The 22275-nt window shown below is 22.8% G+C and overlaps 2 protein-coding genes across 2 annotated transcripts; one reads left to right on the top strand and one right to left on the bottom strand.

Annotated features, from left to right (window-relative positions):
* Window positions 1–672: 672 nt before the first annotated feature.
* PVVCY_1405640 (conserved Plasmodium protein, unknown function) lies at window positions 673–17793 on the top strand (the record flags this gene model as incomplete). Its single annotated transcript, XM_008624469.2, has 1 exon — window positions 673–17793. The coding sequence occupies one exon, from the start codon at window positions 673–675 to the stop codon at window positions 17791–17793; it is 17121 nt and encodes a 5706-aa protein (XP_008622691.2).
* A 986-nt stretch (window positions 17794–18779) lies between these two features.
* Window positions 18780–21677, bottom strand: PVVCY_1405650 (vacuolar protein sorting-associated protein 16, putative; the record flags this gene model as incomplete). Its single annotated transcript, XM_008624468.2, has 1 exon — window positions 18780–21677. The coding sequence occupies one exon, from the start codon at window positions 21675–21677 to the stop codon at window positions 18780–18782; it is 2898 nt and encodes a 965-aa protein (XP_008622690.1).
* Between the last annotated feature and the right edge of the window lie 598 nt (window positions 21678–22275).

Here is a 22275-nt window from a genome sequence, read left to right on the forward strand (position 1 = left end):
TAAAGGTCTTAAAATGTGTTTTTTTACTTCATATAATATAAAATGTATTCCTATGGAATAATAATAAACATAAAAGCATTAATATTTGTTTTAATGTAAAACAAAAAATACGTATTATATAACATTTTACACTTTGTAATGAATTTTTGTTCATGAGGATAACAAAAACAGAAGAAATTCATTATAATATGAATAGTGTTAAAATTTTGTGAATTATGTATTCCCGCAATATATATGTATATTTTTATAATATATTATAGGTATACACAATACATAAAAAATATACACAATTATGCATATGCAAAATTCAAAATTTATGAAAAACATATGTAGCACAATTATATATTATTTATAAACATATTTTTTAAGCACATCAAAAGGATGTATTTTTAAAAACTATTTAATATATTTTATATACATTATTTTAGCTTCATTTTTTTTCTGTTCATTTTTAATAAACATATGGTTATATGTAAGTATATGTGTACTGACAATAATGTGTTATACTAAATTTATTAAGATTATTTAGCATAGCCATGTATACATGATATCAACATGCATTTGCATACACATACATGTATACATTCATATACTTATTTTAAAATATTTTTTTTGTGTTAAAAATTATCAATAAAAGGGGGGAAATTAAGCAGGACAGGAAATAAATAAAATATGAAAAACTATTTCACGAATAATACAGAGAATAATGAAATAAACAACATTTATAAAAAGTCAAAAGTAGATAATGAAAAAGAAAATGCAGATAATAATAATATAAAAATTAATGATGTTCATAATAAAAAAAATATTGACAAAATGGAAGATCATAATATAAATGAAATTGATAAACTTAAAAACGAATTAAAAAGTGTAATAATAGAAAATAGTGAATTAAAAAAAAAATACAATGAAGATACTGAAAAATTAAATATAATTTCTTTAAAAAATGCATCACTCTTAAAAGAGGTAAATGATGAAAAAAATAATATTCAAATTGAGTATAATACTTATAAAGAAGAATCTGTAAAAGATATAAGAAGGCTACAAGAGGAATTAGACAAAAATGTTGTTATACTAAACCGTTTAAAAGATGAAATATTATTTAAAGAAGAAGAATTAAAAAAATTTCAAGTTATAGAAAAACTCTATAAAGAAGAGTGTGAAATCAATGAACAAAATGATATAAGAATAAAAACATTAGAACAAATCCTAAGAGACACAAATGCGAATGAAAATGATACAAGTGATAAAAATGTGAACCAATGTAATACATCAGAAAATGACCAGATAAATGATAACAAAAAATTAACTGATGAAGAAATTGAATTGAATAAAAGGGAATTAGAAAAAAAAAATGAAGAAATAGATATGTTAAATAAAAAGTATGAAAGTTTAAAAAGAACAAACAAAGAAATAGAAAAAAAAATATGTTTTTTAAATGAAGAGCTCGATTATTATAAAAATAATGAAAATTGTATAGTCATGCAAAACATTTTTAATACGGAAAATAATATTAGTGATTCTGTATGTAAAAAACACCTTGTCAAAGTATCTATACTTTATAATATATTAAATAAAATAATTATATATGATCAAAATGATCTGAAAGAAAAAGACAAAACGGTTTATTCATTGGAAAAAGAAAACATTCATTTTTTGAAAAAATTTATTTCAGATGAAATGTATTGTCTATATTTAAAAGATTGCATTAGTAAAATTAATTTAACCTATCAGGTTGATCTTCATAAACAAGAAAAAAAGTATATGTTATTAAACTCTGAATATGACGATCTTTATAATAAATTTTTATTTGAAAAAAATGAAAATTGTTTATTAAATGAAAAATATGATAAAATTATTTTTAACCAAAAAAAAGAAATCCGAAGTTTAAAAAATCATATATCTAATCAAAATAAAGACAAAGAATTGCTAACAAAATATATTGATAATTATATTACTTACATAGAAAATTCGTATCAACAATATTGCATATTAAATAATGAGTATAAAAATTTAGAAGAACTAGTTAATGACCTTAAGGAAAAAAATAAAAATCTCACTTCCTTAGTCAATGGTATGAGCATAGGTAATAATGACAAAGGTATTCATGATGATTCTATAAATGATTTCGACTCATTAAATGTTAGTGAAAGCATTGGAGATAATAATATTAGCAAAGATATTAATAATTCTAATGATAGTATGAATAAAAAAAATAAAATTACTGTGGATGTAGATCACATGAAAATGATAAAAAGTGATATTAAAGATAAAGAAATACGAATAGTAGAATTAGAAAGTAAAAATCTCGAATTAGTAAAGACAATTGACAATTTGAATGAAGAATTATTAAAAAATAAAAAAAATGAATATGCAGAAAATGAATCAATGAAAATTAAAGATCTATGTTTTGATCTTAAAGATATTTGTTCAAAGTTAGAATTGGAAATAAAAGAAAAAAATTATATCATTGAAGAATTAACCAAAAGATTAAATCAATCAGAAAATAAAAATAAAGACAATCAAGTAATACTAGAATTGTCTGAATTTCGAATTCAAAATTTTAATGATAACATCAAATATTATCAAGATAAAATAAATGAATTATGTGATAAATTAAAAACAAAAGAGTCAGAAAATGCAATTTTTCAAGATTTTAATAATAGATTAAAAGAAGAAAAAGAGAATCTTTCATATGAAAATGTAAGTCTTATTGAAAAAAATGCCCAATTACAAAAAGAAAATGAACTTTTAAAAAAAGAAATAATGTTATTAAAATCTGGAGGAAATAATATTAACTCAGAATCGAGTAATAATATTCATGATAATACTGTTAATAATGAAGATGGTTATAATAATGTCAGTTCCGAGTTTATACCTATGGATAATAGTGCATTTTTAATGGATAAATCGTACGAAACAAATAACCAAGATATGAATTATGGTATAAATGAAGGAAAGGACCAAAATAGTTTAATTAAAAGAACTATGACATTTGGAAATACAAATAAACAGACTTGGAAAGATAATGGAGATTTAGCTACTAAAATAAATAATTTATCCGAAGAAAATAATTTACTAGTTAAAGAAAATGAAGAGCTTTTTCATAAATTAGAGCAAGTATCTAATGAAAATATAAAAATAAGAAATGAATTATTATATGCTAAAACAGATGCTGAAAAATATTTATTTCATTTAGAACACGAGAAAAAACAAAATGGTAAATATAAATTATTATTAAAACAAAAAAAAAGAAAAGGTAATGAACTTAAAAGAACATTCAATAAAATGATGTTAACAGTAAAAAACTTAGTTGTTAATATTAAAAAAATTGACAGAGAAAATAAAAAAAATGACATGAATAATTCATTTTTTATTTCTTCGTCATCTGAAAATAATTCTAATGATGAATATTTTTCTGAAAATGATAAAGCAAGTACTAATTTTATGTTCTCATCAGTTGAAAAGTCAAGAAAAAGTGCAAATAGCACTATTGTTGATCCTAGGTCTAGTTTTTATAGTAAATCAACTACCGCATTAGGAATATCAGACAATGGAAATATACCTTTGTCGATATTTAAAAATAGGACCATATCGAACAATAATGAAACAATTCAAAAAAGAGTCAGTAATAATAATAATAACATTGGCGGCTTTGATAAAAAAACGAAAAAAAAAACAGTAAAAGGCGTTTATATAAAAATTAAGATGCATAGGTTTTCCATATGTGATAATTTTAGAATAGACGCAAAAAAATACAAAAAAGCATGTAGAGAAATTGATAGCACACTAAATAATATAAATGAAATTGAGAATAATATGAACTTGAATCAGTTAAATTCGCAACAACAAATCGACAGCAAAGGATTAGACACATTTTATTCGATTCCTAATAGTTGTAGTTCAAAATTGATAGAATTTGAAAAAGGTGACGAAATAAATGATGCACAAAATGGTGAAAATATAATTATAGAAAGAAATAATCATAAAAAAACTCGCGGAAAAAATAACCAACTCTTTTCAACTTTTCAAACGAAAAAAATGATTAATGATTTGAATTATATAAAAAGAAAATATGATTCAAAAATAAAGGAAACACTAAATATGCAAAAAAAATTAATGGACAACGAAAAAGAATTAAATTGTAATCATGTAAAATATGTAAACTTACTAAATGAACACGATTTATTAATAACTGAAATAAAAGAAAGAACAGACAAATTAACAAATATAGAAAAAGATTATAATGTTTTATTTGCAAAATATAGTGAAAAGCAAGATGAAATTAAAATGCACGAAAAGAAAACACAAGAAGTTTTTAATGAGTGTAATGAATTAGTAAAATATATGGAAAACAAAGAAAAAAAAATTAACGAATTTGATGAAGACTTAAAAAAAATGGAAATGAAATATAAAGAAGAAAAAGAAAAAAATGATATACTAACTAAAGATAATATTTCATTAGATAATATAAATTCTAAGTATAAAGAAGATATCGATCTTTATAAAAAAAAAATCGAAAGTATGAAAACTGAATTAAAATTGAGATTGACAAAAATTGAAGAATTAGAATTAATTCAGAAAAATACTGAAAATGAAATGTTTTACTTGAAATCAGCTACATATAAATATGATGTAAGTCTAAAAGAAGCTCATGATGAATTGAATAAAATAAATGATGAGACATCACGATTGAGAAAAGAATTGGGAGAAAATAAAATGAACATAAACACACTAAAAGAACAAATTTTAAATAGAGATTATTTCTTATATAATGTTAATGAATCTTATAAAAAGAAAGAATATTTTTATACTAATTTAAAACATAAGATTGGAGGATTTTATAAAACATTTATCGAATTGTGTGAAAATTTTGAAATGGGTGAAATTAAAAAGTTTAATGAATTATATGAAAATTTCGAATTTAATGATGATGAATATAGAAAAAATGTTATAAATTTTCAATTAAAAGATAAAGATAAATTTTCCAATAGTGTTGAAGATATTGTAAAAACAGTTGATAGGTTAAGTGAATTTAATGCATACTATGAAGAAGAAAAAAATGATATGCTGAACAAAATTAAAGAATTAGAAAATAAATTAAAAATAAAAATGAATGAATATAATACATTATATGAACAATATGATAATAATATGAAAAATATAATAATAGACAGAGATGATAGAGTAGCAGATTGTTTAATTCTTTCAGAAGACGTAAAGAAAAAAAATGCAGAAATCAATTTATTGATGAAAGAATTAGATGGTAAAAATATAGAATATAATGAGATGCAAATGAAATGCAACTTTTTATCAAATGAAGTTCAGGCTTTAGAAAATTCAAAGCTGGATATGAAGGAAAAATTCAACGATATTGAATTGCAACACGAAAAAGAAATTGAATTTTTAAAAAAAGAAAATGAAGCATTAAAAGATGATATATACAATGTTAAAAAAATAATTCAAAATGTCGATGATGAAATTATGGGTTTAAAAGAAACTATTAATAATTTAAAACAAGAAAAATATAATTACGAAAAAGAGATTGATAAATTAAGAGACATATTAGAAGAAGAAAAAAGATATCATGACATGTTAAAAGAAAATGAAGAAAATTTTATAAAAGAAATTAAAGAAGCACATCAATATGCTATAAAAAAAGAAGAAGAAATAAGTTCCTTACGACGAGATAGTGAAATGAACCAAAAAAATCACATAGACGAAATTGAAAAGTTAAAATTAAAAAATAGAGAAATTCAAGATTCAATAAAAAACCATCTTAAAATGGTTTCAGATTTAGAATTGCAAATGTTAGAATACAAAGTTTTATTAGATAAAAATACCAGTATGAAGATGTTAGTTCAAGATTTGGAAAATAAAATTGACGAATTAATAAAAGATAATGAAAAACAATCTATAGATTTAAAAAAAGAAAAACTAATAAATGAAGAAAAAGAAAAAAATATATTAGCATTACACGAAGATATCAAGATGCTCGAAATGAAAATCAATGAAAATGATTCTATATTATTAAAATTAAATGATGAAAAAGCTCAATTAAATCAAGAAATTTTTATACTTAATGATATCAAGAATAATAAAGACAATATAATAGAGGAGCTAGAAAACAATTTGAGAAAAGCTGTTTTTGGAGACATTAAAATTAACGATTTAGAAAAAACACAATTTGAACATAAGGTGTTTACAGATGAAGACCTTGGAATTAATATGAGTTATGGAAATCCAGGTGATTCAAAAATGTGTGTATTTAATAATAATGCTAATAATAATGGAACATATTTTAATAATGTCATAGAATTGAAAAAGTATAGTCTTTTTTTAAAAGAAGAAAACGACACGATAAAGCAAGAATTGCGAAAAATGAAAGACCAGTCATATATCAATGAAAGAAAAAATGCAGAAATGGAAAAAATTCTTGAAAAAAGAGATGATATCATTCGAAAAATGAATGATGAAATAGTTTCATATAATGAAAAAATGAAAAATTTAGAAAAAGATACAAGTCAATTGAATTCGGAATTATATGCTGCTAATGAATTATTAGCACTTAGAAGTGATGAATGTAAAGAACTATCCATAGAATTATATGAGATTACAGATGTAAAAAATAAGTTAATTGTACAAAATGAAGTGTTTCAAAAACAAATAAACTTTTATAAACAACAAGTCGATGAAAAATCAGAACTTTTAAATAATTTAGACATGAAAAGGGAAGAAGAAAATAATAAGCAATATGAACAAAATATTTTATTTGATGAATATAATAGAACATTAAATTTTTATTACAAAATATGTTCACATATTATTTATTATAAGCAATGTGTAGAGAAAGAACTTTCCGATCGAAAACAAAGCGATGCTAAAAGCATAAATGAAGAAAATGTAATAAAAAATGATAGATATGGAACTAAAAGCAATTGGAATGATGATCGTGATGATAATAGAAAAAATACAGATAATGATGATGAGATTGAAATTTTTAAATCAATAAACATTAGTAACTTCAATGATACGCATAATAACATTATGGAAAATATAAAAATGAATAATACGAGCGAAATATCTAATTATATTAACGAGTTTTTAAATTGTGTAAGATTATTAATTTTTAAAAAACGAGTATTTGAATCCAAACTAGAAAGCGCTGAAAAGAAATACAATAGTTTTAAAGAAAAATTAAAAGAAGACAGGGATTTAATTTGGGATTTGAAAAAGAAATTAAGACAAAAAGAAGAACTTAATATGGATAAAAAAAATATGTTTGAATTTTCAAAAGATAATAATATAGAAGTAAAAGACTTCTCTATGAATTATAAAGATTTAAGCAATAGTATACATGAATATGTAAATAAAAATGATGTAATGGAAAAAGGAAAAGAACTATTAATATTAAAACATGAAAATGATAAATTAGTAGAAGAAAATAAATTTTTGCATGAACAAATAATGAATTACACGAATTTAAAAAATAGTGTTATTGAAATAAATAAAGAAAAAGAATTTAATGAAAAGGAAAATGCACCAACCGATTATACATATGTCGCTGAAAATAAATATTTAAAATTCCAAATAGATACAATATCAAACGAATTAAATGTCTATAGAAATAAAAATGACTATTTAAAAAAGAAAACGGCAAATTATGAAGATATTATAACTAATTTACAAAAGGAATTAATTGTCATTATAGATAAACAAAAAGAGTGTGATAAAGAGTATTATAAAATGGAAAAAGAGTTAGAAAACAAAAATAAAAATATTGAGCATTTAATAAAAAAAAGAAATGAAGATAAAGAATATATGGATAGTGAATATGCTAGATGTCTAAAATTGGAAAAAGAATTCTTGTCCTTAACTGATGATATATTTAAAAAGGATTATAAAATTAAAGAATATGTAGAAATAGTGAAAAAGCTAAACGAAGACATAAAAGAACATGTACTAGAAAAAGAAGAAATGAAAAAATATAATGAAAAACTGAAAAAGAAATATAGTATTTTTGAAAATAAGTATAATGAACTATCACACATTTTTGAAACTAATGAAAAGGCAAATAAAGAAAATGAAAATAAAAATGAAAATAATTTTATAAATAAATTAAAAAATCATGAAAACATTATATCCGATTTATTAAGGGAAAAGGAATCACTAATAAATGAATATGAAGATTTGAAAGCAAATTATGACAAAAAATTAAAAATTGAATCTTTGTTAAATAATGAAGTTGATCAATTAAAGATAGAAAATAAAATGTTGATGGAAAAAAATAACGAATTAATTGACGAAGTGAATAAACTGATAAAACAAAATGAAAAATATAATATAAATTTAGTAGATATGGATAAGGAAAAATTTGATATATATATGAAATATTTAAAAGCAACTGAAGATCTAAACAACATTACTTCATCTTCTTTAAATGAAGACATTTCTGCAAACAAGACGAAAAATGGGAATGATACCCACGAAAATATTGATAAAAATTATAAAGAAAACATTGAAAAACTTTTCTTGTTAAAAGAAAAAAGCCTAAAGGAAAAAGAACAGATAATAGAGGATAAATTAAACCATCTAAAAGAATATGAAAAAAATTTGGCTATAAGTAAAGACAAATTACGAAATTCGGTCAGACAAATGAAAGAGAGCCAAAATGAATTATATACAATCGAAAAAAGTAATATTGTTATAAACAATTTAAAAAAAGATATAAACATATTAAACATCGAAAATGATACATTAAAAGCTAAGATTAAAGACATGGAACGATTAAATGATACGATATTTAATGATAATAAAGAATTAATAAAAGTTATATCGTCTTTGGAAGAGAAATATAATAATGGTGTTAATATGTCTAAAAATGAAGAACGAAACGATAATAGTAAGTTTATTAATAAAAGTTATGGTGATGCTGATAAAAAGGAGTTGTTGAAGAGTCAAGAAAAAATAGAAAACGAAATAAAAATGATTGAAATGAAAAATCATACCAATAATTTAATTAATGAAAATAGGTTAGGAAAAGAAGAAAATGAGAATCTAAAAATCGAAATATATAAACTTAAAAATCAAATTGATGAATACAGTGAAACACTAAGTAAACGTTTTAAATATAAAGAAAATAACAAAAAAGCCAAAAATTATTTGTATTATTTAAATGATAAAATTAAAGGACTTATTGAAATATTTAGGGAAAATAATTTTAATTATGAATTTTTTAAGAATGAATTAAAAAAAATAAAATCAGCTAATTTAATGATTATCAATGACAACTTTGATGATTTAAGTCCTATACCCAAAATGGAAGACAGAGATGATAATAATTCCCTTTATAGCGAAGTGCATACAGATGTAGGAAGTGATCACATGAGTGCAAGAAATAGCAAATTAGAAGATGATGAAAATATAGAAGATAATGCTAGCATGAGTTCAAAAATAATAGTAAATATGTTAGGATCATATTGGAAAAATAGTAATGAAGATGGTATAGTAATAGATAAGGTAAAATTAAATAAAATTTATAAGTATGTTATGAAATTAAAAGAAAATTATTGTGATAAAGAATTAATTGTACGCAACCAGAAAAATATAATAGAAGAATTAAAAAGTGATATCGACAATTATATAAATCTTAATAAAAAGTATGAAGAAGATAATATAGACTTAAACAACAAAGTGAATGAATTGGTAGAAGAAAATTCGTCTAATGTTCAGAAATTTTCTAAAATCCATGAAAATTTAATAACAAAGCTTGAAGAAGAAGTTCATAAGAATAATAATATGCTAGAAGAGCTGAATACATTAAATAGCAAAATCAAAGTATATGAAGAAAATCAAGTACAAATCGAAAACGTATTAAAATTCCAAAATTTGAATATAGACAATAGTATATATAAAAACGACGAAGACATCGAAAACTCTAATCTTAAAAAAATAACAATCTTATTAAAAGAATATAATGAGCTTGTGCAAAATAATTCAAATCTGTTGTTAACAAATGGCGATATTTTATCTGAAAATGATGAATTAAAAAACCTTATTAAAAAAATGAATGATGATATTGATATATTAACAAAAGAATTAAATGAAGAAAAAAATAAAAATAGTTCAGACGAATACAAAAACAATAGTCGTAATAGTAGACATTCTCAAAGTGAGCAAAGGGACTTATTAAATAGCATGCTAACTTCTCATGATCAAAAGATTAGCGTTTTAAAAAAGAAACTGGTTGACAATGGTGATATAAATGATACTATAAAACAATATGAAGAAATAATAATGGCAATTGAAAAAAAAAATAATGAACTAGAAAATGATTGTGAATTTTATAAACAACATAATAGCGAGTTGAGTGATAATTACAATCAATTGATAACCGATTATAACTCTTTGAAAGATTTTATCAAAAAGAAAAAAATCGAAATAAATTTTTCAGATATACAAAATAGCAAAAACGGAGTAAGAAATAGTTTTACTCAAGATAACTTAAGTAAGGGACACAGAGAAAGTATACATAGCGAAATAAATAATTTGAACAATTTTTCAATTTCAGATAAAGATTTATTAACAATTAGAAATCATATAAATTCAATTGAAAAGTTGAACAATGAGTTATTAAATAATAAACAAGTTGAAATGTATATAAATTTAATTAAAAGAGATATAGATTATTTACTTAAAAATAAACAAAATGACCAGATAAATGAAATAAACAAATCGAATGATGAATTAATAAACCAAATTATAGAAAAAGAAGACGAAATAAAAAATTATCAGGAAATTATTGACAAGTTAAAATCTCGTATTGATAATAAAGATGAGATAATTAGCAATTTAAAACGCAATTCTGAAGAATTTCGAAAAATGTTAAATTTGATGAGAACCCAAAATAATAATGATCGTATTGAATCTGCTAACAATTTGAGTAATAATAGTAGACTTGAAAATGAAGAAAATAATGAAGGCAATAAAGGAGATAATTCTACATTACCACAAAAAGATGATATGCTCATTAAAATAAGAGCGGGATATGAAAATTTACTAAATGAATATAACGATTCAATAAACACACTTGAAGAAACTAAAGAAAAATTAGAAATGCTAAAACATGAAAAGATAAAATTAGAAAGATTAAAAGAAGCAGAAATGAATGATAAAGAATATATTATTAAAAAATTAGAATTAATTAATACTCAAATAAAGGAGAAGTCTATTGAACAAAATAAATCACTAAATGATGAAATTCAATTAAAAGACAATGTAATACAAAATAAAACCGAATTAATAAATGATTTATATAAAGAAATTGACATATTAAAAGAAGGAAAAAATAAAAACTTAAAATATATAAATGACTTAGAATTACAAATTGTTAACCTAAATAATGAAGTAGACACATTAAAAAATATATTAGATGACTCAAAAGACGAAATGAAATTACTAAGCAATGAATTAGATAAAAAGGAAAATACAATTCATATTTTAAAAACTGATATAAAGCGAATATCAAACAGTATTAAAGGGGAAAATAACGATTCTCAAAATGAACAATATAAGAACGGTTCAAATAGAAAATCTGTGTCATCATCTCATAAAACACATAGTAATACCTCGATGGTAAAACAAAACGAACGAAATAATAATGATGAACAAAATTTAGATGAAGATGAAAACGAAAGACAATATAATAATATTCTAAATCAAAGCCATTTACATTTTGAAAAAATAAATGAACTCAGAATGGAATTGAAAAACTCTTTTGAAAATTATAATAAATTAAAATTTGATAACAAAAAAAAACTCAAAGATTATGAAGATGAGGCGAATAGTTTAAAATCCTATATAAAAAAGATAAAAAATGAAAACGAGAAAAAAGATAAAAAATATGCATTAATAGAGTTAGCAATAAAAGAAATGGATAAAGAAATTATCTTATTAAAAGACGATATAAAACAAAAATCTTTATATATAAACGATCTTGAAATGAATGTCGATAAAAAAAAAAGAGAGATCGAACTCATTGTAAATGATATAAATAATGTTCAGCATATTGTTATGAATTATTTCCAAAATGAAAACCCTAGCATAGAAGAATTAACAACAAAAATAAATACACAAATGAATACTAAACATCTATTATTTATTAAAGAAATTGTTATAAAATTTCATCATAGAAATTCTAGAAAAAGTAGAGAATCAAAGGTAAGGGAAAATGCTGATGATGAAAATCTCTCGATAAAAGAAAGAGAACTTATAAATTTACAAAATGAATTAAATAATGTTATTTCGGAAAAAGATATGCATAGTGATATAATAAAAGATATGAAGCACCAAATAGATGAATTTTACGATCAAAAAAATAAATATATTAGCGAATTAAGAAGTATGGAAAAGGAGCTAGACATAAAAAGAGATGAAATTAAAAAATTCAACATCAAATTAGAGGAAATAAATAGAAGAGAAGAAAGTCTAGTATATAAAGAAAATGAGTTTATACTAATAAAAGAAGAGATAATGAACAGAGAAAGAGATATAATAGATAGAGAGCATGAAATTAGTGAAAAAATAAATGAATTATCACATAAAGAAAAAGAATTAATTGAAAAAGAGCATGAATTGATTAATAAAGAAAGTGATATTTTAAAAAATAATGAAGATTTCATAAATACTAATAATGAATTGGAAAGAAAAAGAGAGGAATTAAATAATGAACAAATTCAAATAGAAGAATTAAAAAATGACCTTATTTTAAAATTTGAGCATTTACACAATGAACAAAAGGATATAAAAATAAAAGAAACAAAACTAAAAACTATTTATAAAAAATTGAAAAACAATAGTATCAATGATCTTTTAGATGCAAGTAATGATGATAATTTATTCAATCGCCGAGAACGAAGTAATATAAATGGAAATAACAATGAACATGAAAATAGCAACATTTCGTCGATGAGAAAAATAGCAGAATTAGACAATTTAGAAAATCAAAGCGAAAACTTAAATTTGGATTCTCTAGAATATACAACCTATTTTAATGAATTTAAAAAAAAAATAAAAAATTTAAAACAGGATTTACAATCTCGTGAAAAAGAATTGGAATATTTCGAGAAAACACTTGAAATTGAAAAACGAGAAAAAGAAGAATATAGAAATGAATTAGACAATTTAAAAAATTTATTACATGCAGAACAATTAAATAAAAAAAATTTGGATGACCAATTAGAAAGATATAAAAATGATGATGAACATATTATCAAATCGTTAAAAGAATCCGAAGAAATAATAAATGAAAAAAACACGCTAATATTAGAATTACAGGAAAAGTTGGCTCAAGCCTCTTATGAAATTAGTATGATAGAAAATAAGAGTAATAAAAAAAGTAATAACAATAGTTATAATGCCGAAAGACATAGTGAATATGAAAAAAAAATTGAGGAATTAAACAATATAACCAATAGTTATGAAAAAGAAATAAATGAATTAAATAAAGAAAAGGAAAATATTACAAAACATTTTATGGAAAAAATTATGGATGATGAAGAAGGTATAAAAAAACTTAAAGAAGAACTCAATGATGCAAATACATTAATTGTAAACTTAAAAAATAAAAATAATGAGCTATATAGTGTAAATATAGAAATGGAACAAGCAAATAAAGACATGAGAGATGATATTGATATTTTGTTGTCAAATATAGATAAATTAAACGATGAGAAAAATGTTAATGAAACTGAAAAGGAACAAAAGGAATTAAAATATAATGAATTAAAAATAAATTATGACCACAAAGTAAAGGAATGTAATAAATTTTTTAATATGCTCCCATCAAAAATGAAGAGGAAAATAGAATATGAAAAGAAACATAGGAATAGCAAAGAAGGCATTATTAACATAAACCAATTTAATAGTAGCATCATAAGCAAAGATCACGATGCATTAGGAAATAGTTCTGAAGACGGAACGTGCGATATTGATAAAATAGTAAATGGCGTAGAAGATGGGAATAATGGCAAAAGGGCATCAAATAAAATAAATGATATACTAAATGAAAAGGACATGGTTATCGAATCATTAAGTACAAAATTGCTATACTATGAAGAGGATAATGCAAAACATCATGAAATTATAAATGACTATAAATCTAAAATTGATGAACTATTATCAAAATTAAATATATTTGAAGGAAATATGCCATTTTTCATCAAAATAAATGAAATAATAAATGAAAACAATTATACACATGAAAATGTTCTAGGTCTTTTGAACAATGCAATTTTATATAGAAAAATTATAAAAAAAATATTCATTGAAAATCAATTTTATAAAGAAATTATTCAAATAAAAGAATATATTTTTGATATAATCAGTAAAAATACTTCTAGTAAGAAAAAAGAAACATTAAAATTGAGTATGATTAGAAAAAAAGCAAGCCCCAAAAAGGGACATCACAGTGTTACCCATCCTAATTATCCTTCACATATGAGCGACGCTATACACAAATATCAGAACCCAAATAATGAAGACCAATTTATGGATGAAATGGGCATAGAACCAGAGACAAATGTAATAATAAAAGCTGTAAATGATGAATTTGACACTTTTGAGGGCATATGTAATGAATTATATAATTTAAATAAAAATGAAGAATGGGATATAATGTATAAAAAGTTAAACGTATTAGAATACAGCTATAATAGTATTATAAATATTATAATAAACGAAATTAATAAAACCAACAAAATATCAAATATAGAAAAGTCTGAATTAAAGAAAGATATGAAATTATTAAAAAAAAAATATAATTCTTTATCAAATGACTTTTTACAAAATGTTGAAGATGTCGACAAATTGAAACTCATATTAGTAAAAGAGTCCGAACAAAATGAATTGTTAATAGCTGAAAATGAGGACTTAAAAAATCTTTACAAAGAATTAACAGATGAATATAATGAGAAAATAGATCTAATTAAACAAAACGAGTATCAAATTAAAAAATTACAAGATCAGTTAATTGAAAAAAATGAAAATAAAACAAAAACAGAAGAAATTAATGAATTTTTAAAAACAGACTTAGATTATTTAAACAATTCTTTAGAAAAAGCAAACCAAAGTTTAAGCAATTTAAATAACGAAAATGAGAAAAACAAAATTGCCTTAAAACAATTAACAGAGGAAAATATTTATCTAAAAAATCAAGTCGAGGACAAGAAAGAAAATATAGAATATTTGACACAAAAAATCAAATCAAATGATCAGGTAATAAATGAATTAAAAGAATTTAATGAAATGCTAATAAAGAAGGTAGAAACTTATGATTCTATAGAAGAACTAAACCGAAAGGAGGGAAATAATCATACTAAGGGCCATGCTGCAAATAGTTCAACAACAGAATTGTATGATCATAATAGATACTATGAAGGTGTCGATAAAAATGAACTATTAGTAGTTATCAGTAAATTAGAAAATGATAATAATAACCTCAAAGAAGAATGTGATATGTTAAAAAATGATTTTTATATATTAAGTGAAAAAAATCATGAATTAGAAGAAATAATACAAAAAAATGATTTACCAATAAAATACAATGATGAATTAGAGATAAAAAATGATATTATTGAAAAGGAAACTTTACTTAATGAAAGAAATAAATATAAAATAAAATGTATACAAATTATAGATATATGTTTTAACAAAGATTTTACTATAGTAGATATTAGAGAAAAAATAGTAACGATTTTTGAAAACGATGATGACGAAATAATAAATATAATAAATTGTCATAGAAGTATGCTATCTAACCATACAAATGAGGAATTTGGATATGATAAAGAAAATAACACAATTAAGAATGGTCGTCATTCTAGAAGCATTCGAGGAACAAAAAGTGTATGCAGTATTACAGATAATAATCAATACAATGAAAATGAAAGCATAAAAGACAGAATGTCTAGCCAAAGAAAAGACGATCCAACAAAAACACATCAAGAAAATATCACACACATAGAAGAAATGAGTAAAAAAAATGAAGAATTGATAAAAAAAAATGAACAAATATGGAAGTTAAACAAATATATAGAAGATTTAAACAAAGAAATTACTAATAAAGATTATATAATTATGAAAAGCCAGCAAGAATCTGCAGACAAAAATGAGGTGCTAGAAAAAAATAAGCAATATATAATTTTTTTAAAAGATCAAATAAAATTATTATGTAATAATATTGATGAAAATAATTTATTCGATATAGATAATGTTAATTTATCACCAACACTTCGAAGTTTTATTAAAAGAAAGAGTTACAACAATAGATGCTCATTTGTTGAAGGTTATGATGAAAAAAAATCAAATCATGGACATGAAAATGAAAATGACGATTTTGCTTCAAAACAAAAAAGAAGAGAAACTTTTGACCAAAGTCGAAAAAAAAGATTATCTGAATTTACTTGCCAAGAACCATATGATTTTTATGATGAAAATGAAGTAAAGATTGAAGAAATGAATCTAAAAATAGACGAATTAAATGATAAATTAAAAACAGCTGAACATAAAATCGAGGTATTAAAAAATGAGAACACAGATTTAATGGAAAAATGTGAATTTTTAAAAAAGGAATTAAAAGATGTTCAAGGGGCTAAAAGAAATTTAATGTTATGCGAAAGCAGATTAAAAATATTAGAAAAAGAATTGGAAGAAAAACAAAAAAAACTAGATGCACAAAATAAAACCGTAAATGAATGTGTTGATATATATGTAGAAGAAAACTCTGAAAATTTTAATAAAATATTAGAATTAAAACAAGCCAATGAAAAATATAAAATCGAAATTAAAGTCTTAAATGATGAAATTACACAATTAAAAGCTGATGTTAAAAATTATAATAATGACATCAAAAATATTAACTCTACTCTTGAGTTTTATAAATCCACACATGATGAATTGGTAAACGAATTCGGAAAAGAAGAAACGAATAAATTATATTACCAAAAAATTTGTGACATGCTAAAAAAGGAAAATGAAAACATTAAGGAACAAATCGAAATTGAAGAAGAAAATAAAAAAGAATTAATAAATAGTATAAATGAAATAAAAGAACAATTAAATAATGCTATGAAAGAAAACAATGAAATTGCTTTAGACGTAGAGTATTTCCAAATGCAAAACGATCTGTTAAAAGATTTTTGCAAACATTATAAAGAAAGAGAACGCATATTAATAAACAACATTGAAAATGATCTTGATGGTTCTATTAATACAAGTAGTTTAAAAAACATACAAAATTATAAAGGAGAAAGCTTAAAATCATTCGTTATGAAACTTAATGAAGAAATAAATAATTTGCAAAATGAATTAGAAGGAAAATCAGAAACTATAGTATCCTTAAAATACCAAATAAAAGAATATCATTTAGATAAAATATCAAAAAACAATGAGCATTTACAATATAGTAACATTACTCCTGAAGAAGTAGTTGATATAAACAATATTACATATGTTCAAAATAATCTATTTATATATATTAACCTATTTAAAAGTGTTTTGTTTATCATAAGTGAAATATTATTCTTTATTGATCCAACAAATAGTTTGTACTTTGAAATACTAGCTCTTTTAAAATTGAAAAGAAATAAGGATCATAATAAAGATGTCGAAATAGACGCCTCAATCAAGCCATTACAATTATCAAAAGGCGAATGTGATAACATTTTTAAATCTATTCTCAAGTCGAAAAATCTACTAAGGGAAAAATTGCAGCTATTGCAGTTGAAAATTTGTTAATCTTACCAATGAGATGCACATAATTTCTGGGATATGCGATAAAAATGTTTTTTACACAAAATTTTAAACATTTTTCTATTAAATTATATTTTTTCATTAATAAAAGCACTACCTATATTTGTTTTAATATGCATGCGCTTCTATAAACACCCCGATGAGTATGCATATAGCTACATAATTATACATAAGCTATTTGAGAAACAATTTTTTTTGTATTTTTATTAACATATGCAAATAATGGCATTATCATATTTGGTATTTTGAATTTGTTTACGTTTTTTATTCGCATTTTTTTAAATATGAATAGCATAGACACATTTTTATTTTTGCATTATAACATGCTATCTTACCTCAAATCTTATGTATTCGTATTTTTATATTTTTTTTACAATCATTAAGATTTTCTATTCTTTTTAAATATTATGTTGAATCGTATTAATAATATTGCACGTTTCCACATATATATGCAATTTTAACTATCTAATATTTAAAATATTTTATCTTTTTTTGTAAACTTAATTCTCATTGGTTGAGCATGAACAGTGGCTTATTCACACGCTTATCAAAAAAGGGTATTGTATATTCCGTATGCTTTTATTAACTAAAATTTTTATATAAAAATCAAAGGAAATAAAATAATAACCTTAGATATTACAATTATCTATAGAACTATTGTTTTGTCGAATTTAGACAAGTCATTCAAATTATTATAACAAATTTAAAAACGGTTTATGATTGTTCCCACGACGTATCATCGTTTAGGCATTTATTGCAAAAAAGGAAAAAAATAAAAAGAAAATGAAAAGGGCTCCCTTAGAAAGGGCAATGACCAATATCGTTAGGACGGAGAAAAATCATCACCAAAGGGAAACAATACAATTTGATTTACATATATGAAACCATAAATTCAAAAGGAGGCCAAAATTCACATGTATATATGTATAATTCGGTCGACAAGATGTATATTTGTTAAAAATTGTCCAGTATTATCTCATGCTCGATATTGCATCTGTTATTGTTTGGAACAGTGATGTGGGTGTATTTTTTTTTGTTTTTATGTCTTCTAACACTTGATCTGCTTCGGCTTGCATATTATATTTCATAAACCATTTATGTTGAGTATTTAGATCTTTAATTTTTTGGATAAATTTAACGGTCAATGGAGCCGAACCAAATTCATACACACATTCTATAAAATAATCCATACCAATTGGTGAAACTCTATAATTTGCAAAGTTGTATAATTCATCAAAATATTTATGTTTGGCTAATGTATATATTTTGCATCTCCAAAATTTTGGTTCTGATATTTTGAACCTTTTAAATAAATGATCGGCATCTAAAAATTCACCAACTGCTAATGTATATTCTACTGTTTTCATTAATGACAAACCTAATATTTTATGAGGGTACCCTATTACAGACTTTTTATTATATTTCATTTCTAACTCTTTTTGATAATTTAATAAATCAATATTATTCATTATAGATGTGTGAACAAATCCTATATGGCTATCCATATTATCAGTTGTCAAAAACCCTGCCGAATAAGCTAGCCATGTTTTTTTTTGTTCAACATTTTTTTTTGAAAGTGCCAACTGTAATGTGACAAAAGCAGCTTTTGAATGTTGACCATTTTTTTCATAAAATTCTTTAAGTAAATTATACTGTTTTGTTTTGTTACAATAAGCATAAAAACAGTTGTATGCATGTATATTTTGATTAAAAATATCTATTAATGTATTAAATTCCTTTTCCCCATTTGCATTAACTTGTTCTTTATTTAAAATATTTGTAATACATAAATAAACAAGTTCAATATCTTTTGAAAGAATGGCTTTTTCCATTGATAAACTATAGTTAGCTAATTTTATTAACATTTCTATTTGCTTTTTTTTATTTTCTTCATATTGAACTATTATGGTAGCGAGTTGGGGTCTTAAACATTTAGCCGCAATGAATGCTATATAGGAATAGTTCATATTTTTTTTATCACCTATTTTATCAATTATAGCTGCACATAATTGCTCATCAGTTAATTCAATGGATTTTTCTATTTTTTCTTTACACCATTCAATTAGTATATTATCCGTATTAATCCCTGCATATTCACAAATTCGATAAGCTAGGAAATATTCCTTTCTTTTTGCAATGTATTGAACAAATTTTGGTATACTCATGTATTCTAGTTCTGCTGCTGTAATGTAAATATCTAATGGTGGTTTTCTAACATTCATACAAATACGTAAATATAAGCAATATAAAATAGTTTTTTTGCTGGAGTAATTAAATTTCATAAAATTTTTACCAAAAAGGGCAGCTTTAAGTAGCATATTAATAACATTTTCATCATATTCATGAGTAGAAGCATTTAAACATTCTTCAATAGCAATATCAAGATTATCATTAAATGCTCTAATTTCATCATCTAAACATATACTTCCATTTGCATATTTTTCATAAGAATAAAAAAGCATTGCTGAAGAAGTACAACTGCCTATACTAAAAATGTTAAATGTCGATTTTCTTATTCTACTTATATATTCTAAATATTCATTACTTATTATTTTAACACCATATATATCTCCTACAAGGTATAAATGGCTTCTATATTGATAAGGAATCCATTGATTTTTAGGCCCACCAATAAATAACATATGTTGTATGTAATTAGAAGGTGTGATTAATGGAGTATATACTGCTAGACAATCATCGCCACACCATACGATTTGTTTTATATTTTTTTTATTATCTAAAACTGTTTCTTCAATGCAATTATTTAAATTTTTAGTTAAATATATTTTTATAATACCATTGTCTGATAAAAATGCTATAATACCCCCAGATTTTGATACACACATATTAATATATGGGTGAGGATAATCTGTATCATAATATTTAAATCGATGTTTATTTAATAATACAAATCCTCCATTATGTAGTGTTATTATCAAATGTATATTTAATTCTTTTGTTTCTTTGGGTTTATTATTTATTATATTGTTTTGTTTGTCTCGTTTATTTAGATCATATGCCGATATTTTTATTAAAGATTTTCTTTTTTTTGTTTTCTCACTTTTTTTTAACTTTTTTTTGTTTCCATTCTTATCATCAGAATTATTATTGTTAATACCAGTGGATGGAAATGATTTTGTTTCGTCAGTCCATGATATTCTATAATCCTCCTTGCATTCAGTGAGCACATTATTACTTGATACTGTTGCATTTTCATTAGGACTTCCCTTTTTAAAATCAAAAGGATTTGTAATATAACTTTTTAAATTTATTTTCATTAAATTATTACTAGTTCTATTTTCAAAATAGTTATTTTCAAAATTTAAATCGTCATTTAATTGATCTTCATCTACTGCCCATACACCGCTCGGTTCGTCTTTTAAATCTATATACGGATATCTAACACAATTGCTGCCACTAAAATAATAATTAACATATATATTTAATTTTTCAGTTATTATAATAATACCTTCATCAATTATTTTTCCATATAATATACCTTCATTTTTAATATTATCGTCTAAAGAAAAAACATATTTTTTTTCACAAAAGCATGAATATACTCGAACTATATTATCATCAAAAAGAAAAATTAGATCATTATCTTTATTCCAACCCATACATATTAACTTTTCATAATTTAACAGACAACTAGATATTAATCTACCTATGTTTGTGTATATTCTTAAATTATCTTCTTTCTTATAAATATCAAATTTATCTTTATTTCGTAAAATGGCGATTAGTCCTAATTTTCCTGAACAAATAGTACTATCCTTTAGTACGTCTTCGTTCGCCCACAGCATATTACTTACTTTTTTTTTCCCATAGTAGGTATTGTCAATATTTTCCCATTCATTTGTATTCATGTTTCAAGTAAAAGGGTAAAAGTATAGGGAATCGTGTATATGCATATATATATTTATTTAATTATTTGTTGATAGATAAATATAACACCTTTCAATAGTAGAGCATTTCTGTATAATTTTTCTTATTTATACTTATATTTATCATTTTTTACAAAAATAAAAAATGATTAAAAGTTGTAGACGCTAAATAATTCGGTGTATGATTTTTTTGGAAAGTCTGTGATTTTCTTGAAAGTTAACAGGGCTTATATTTATGTATGTGTTACATAAATATGCGTATTTCCTCCTTAAGCGTGCAGTATTTTGAGCTAAACTGTAAAATGAATATAATTATGTATTATAAATGGCATCAAAAAGTGACTTCAAATAAATGAGATATACAATACGCAAAATTCTATATCTTCATTAAAATACATGGTACAAAAAAAAGGAAGAGAATTAAATAAAAAAAAAATAATAGGTTAATTTCGCTGAAAATACTATATTTTTTTATCATAAACATATACTATTAAAAAATACTAAAAAACAATGGTTTCCATACTATTATATTCATTATTGAAAAGTATAATATTAGCATTTCCCCCTTGCTAATTTTAAT

This window comes from Plasmodium vinckei (genome assembly GCF_900681995.1).
Source record: "Plasmodium vinckei vinckei genome assembly, chromosome: PVVCY_14".
NCBI classification, from domain to species: Eukaryota; Apicomplexa; class Aconoidasida; order Haemosporida; family Plasmodiidae; genus Plasmodium; species Plasmodium vinckei.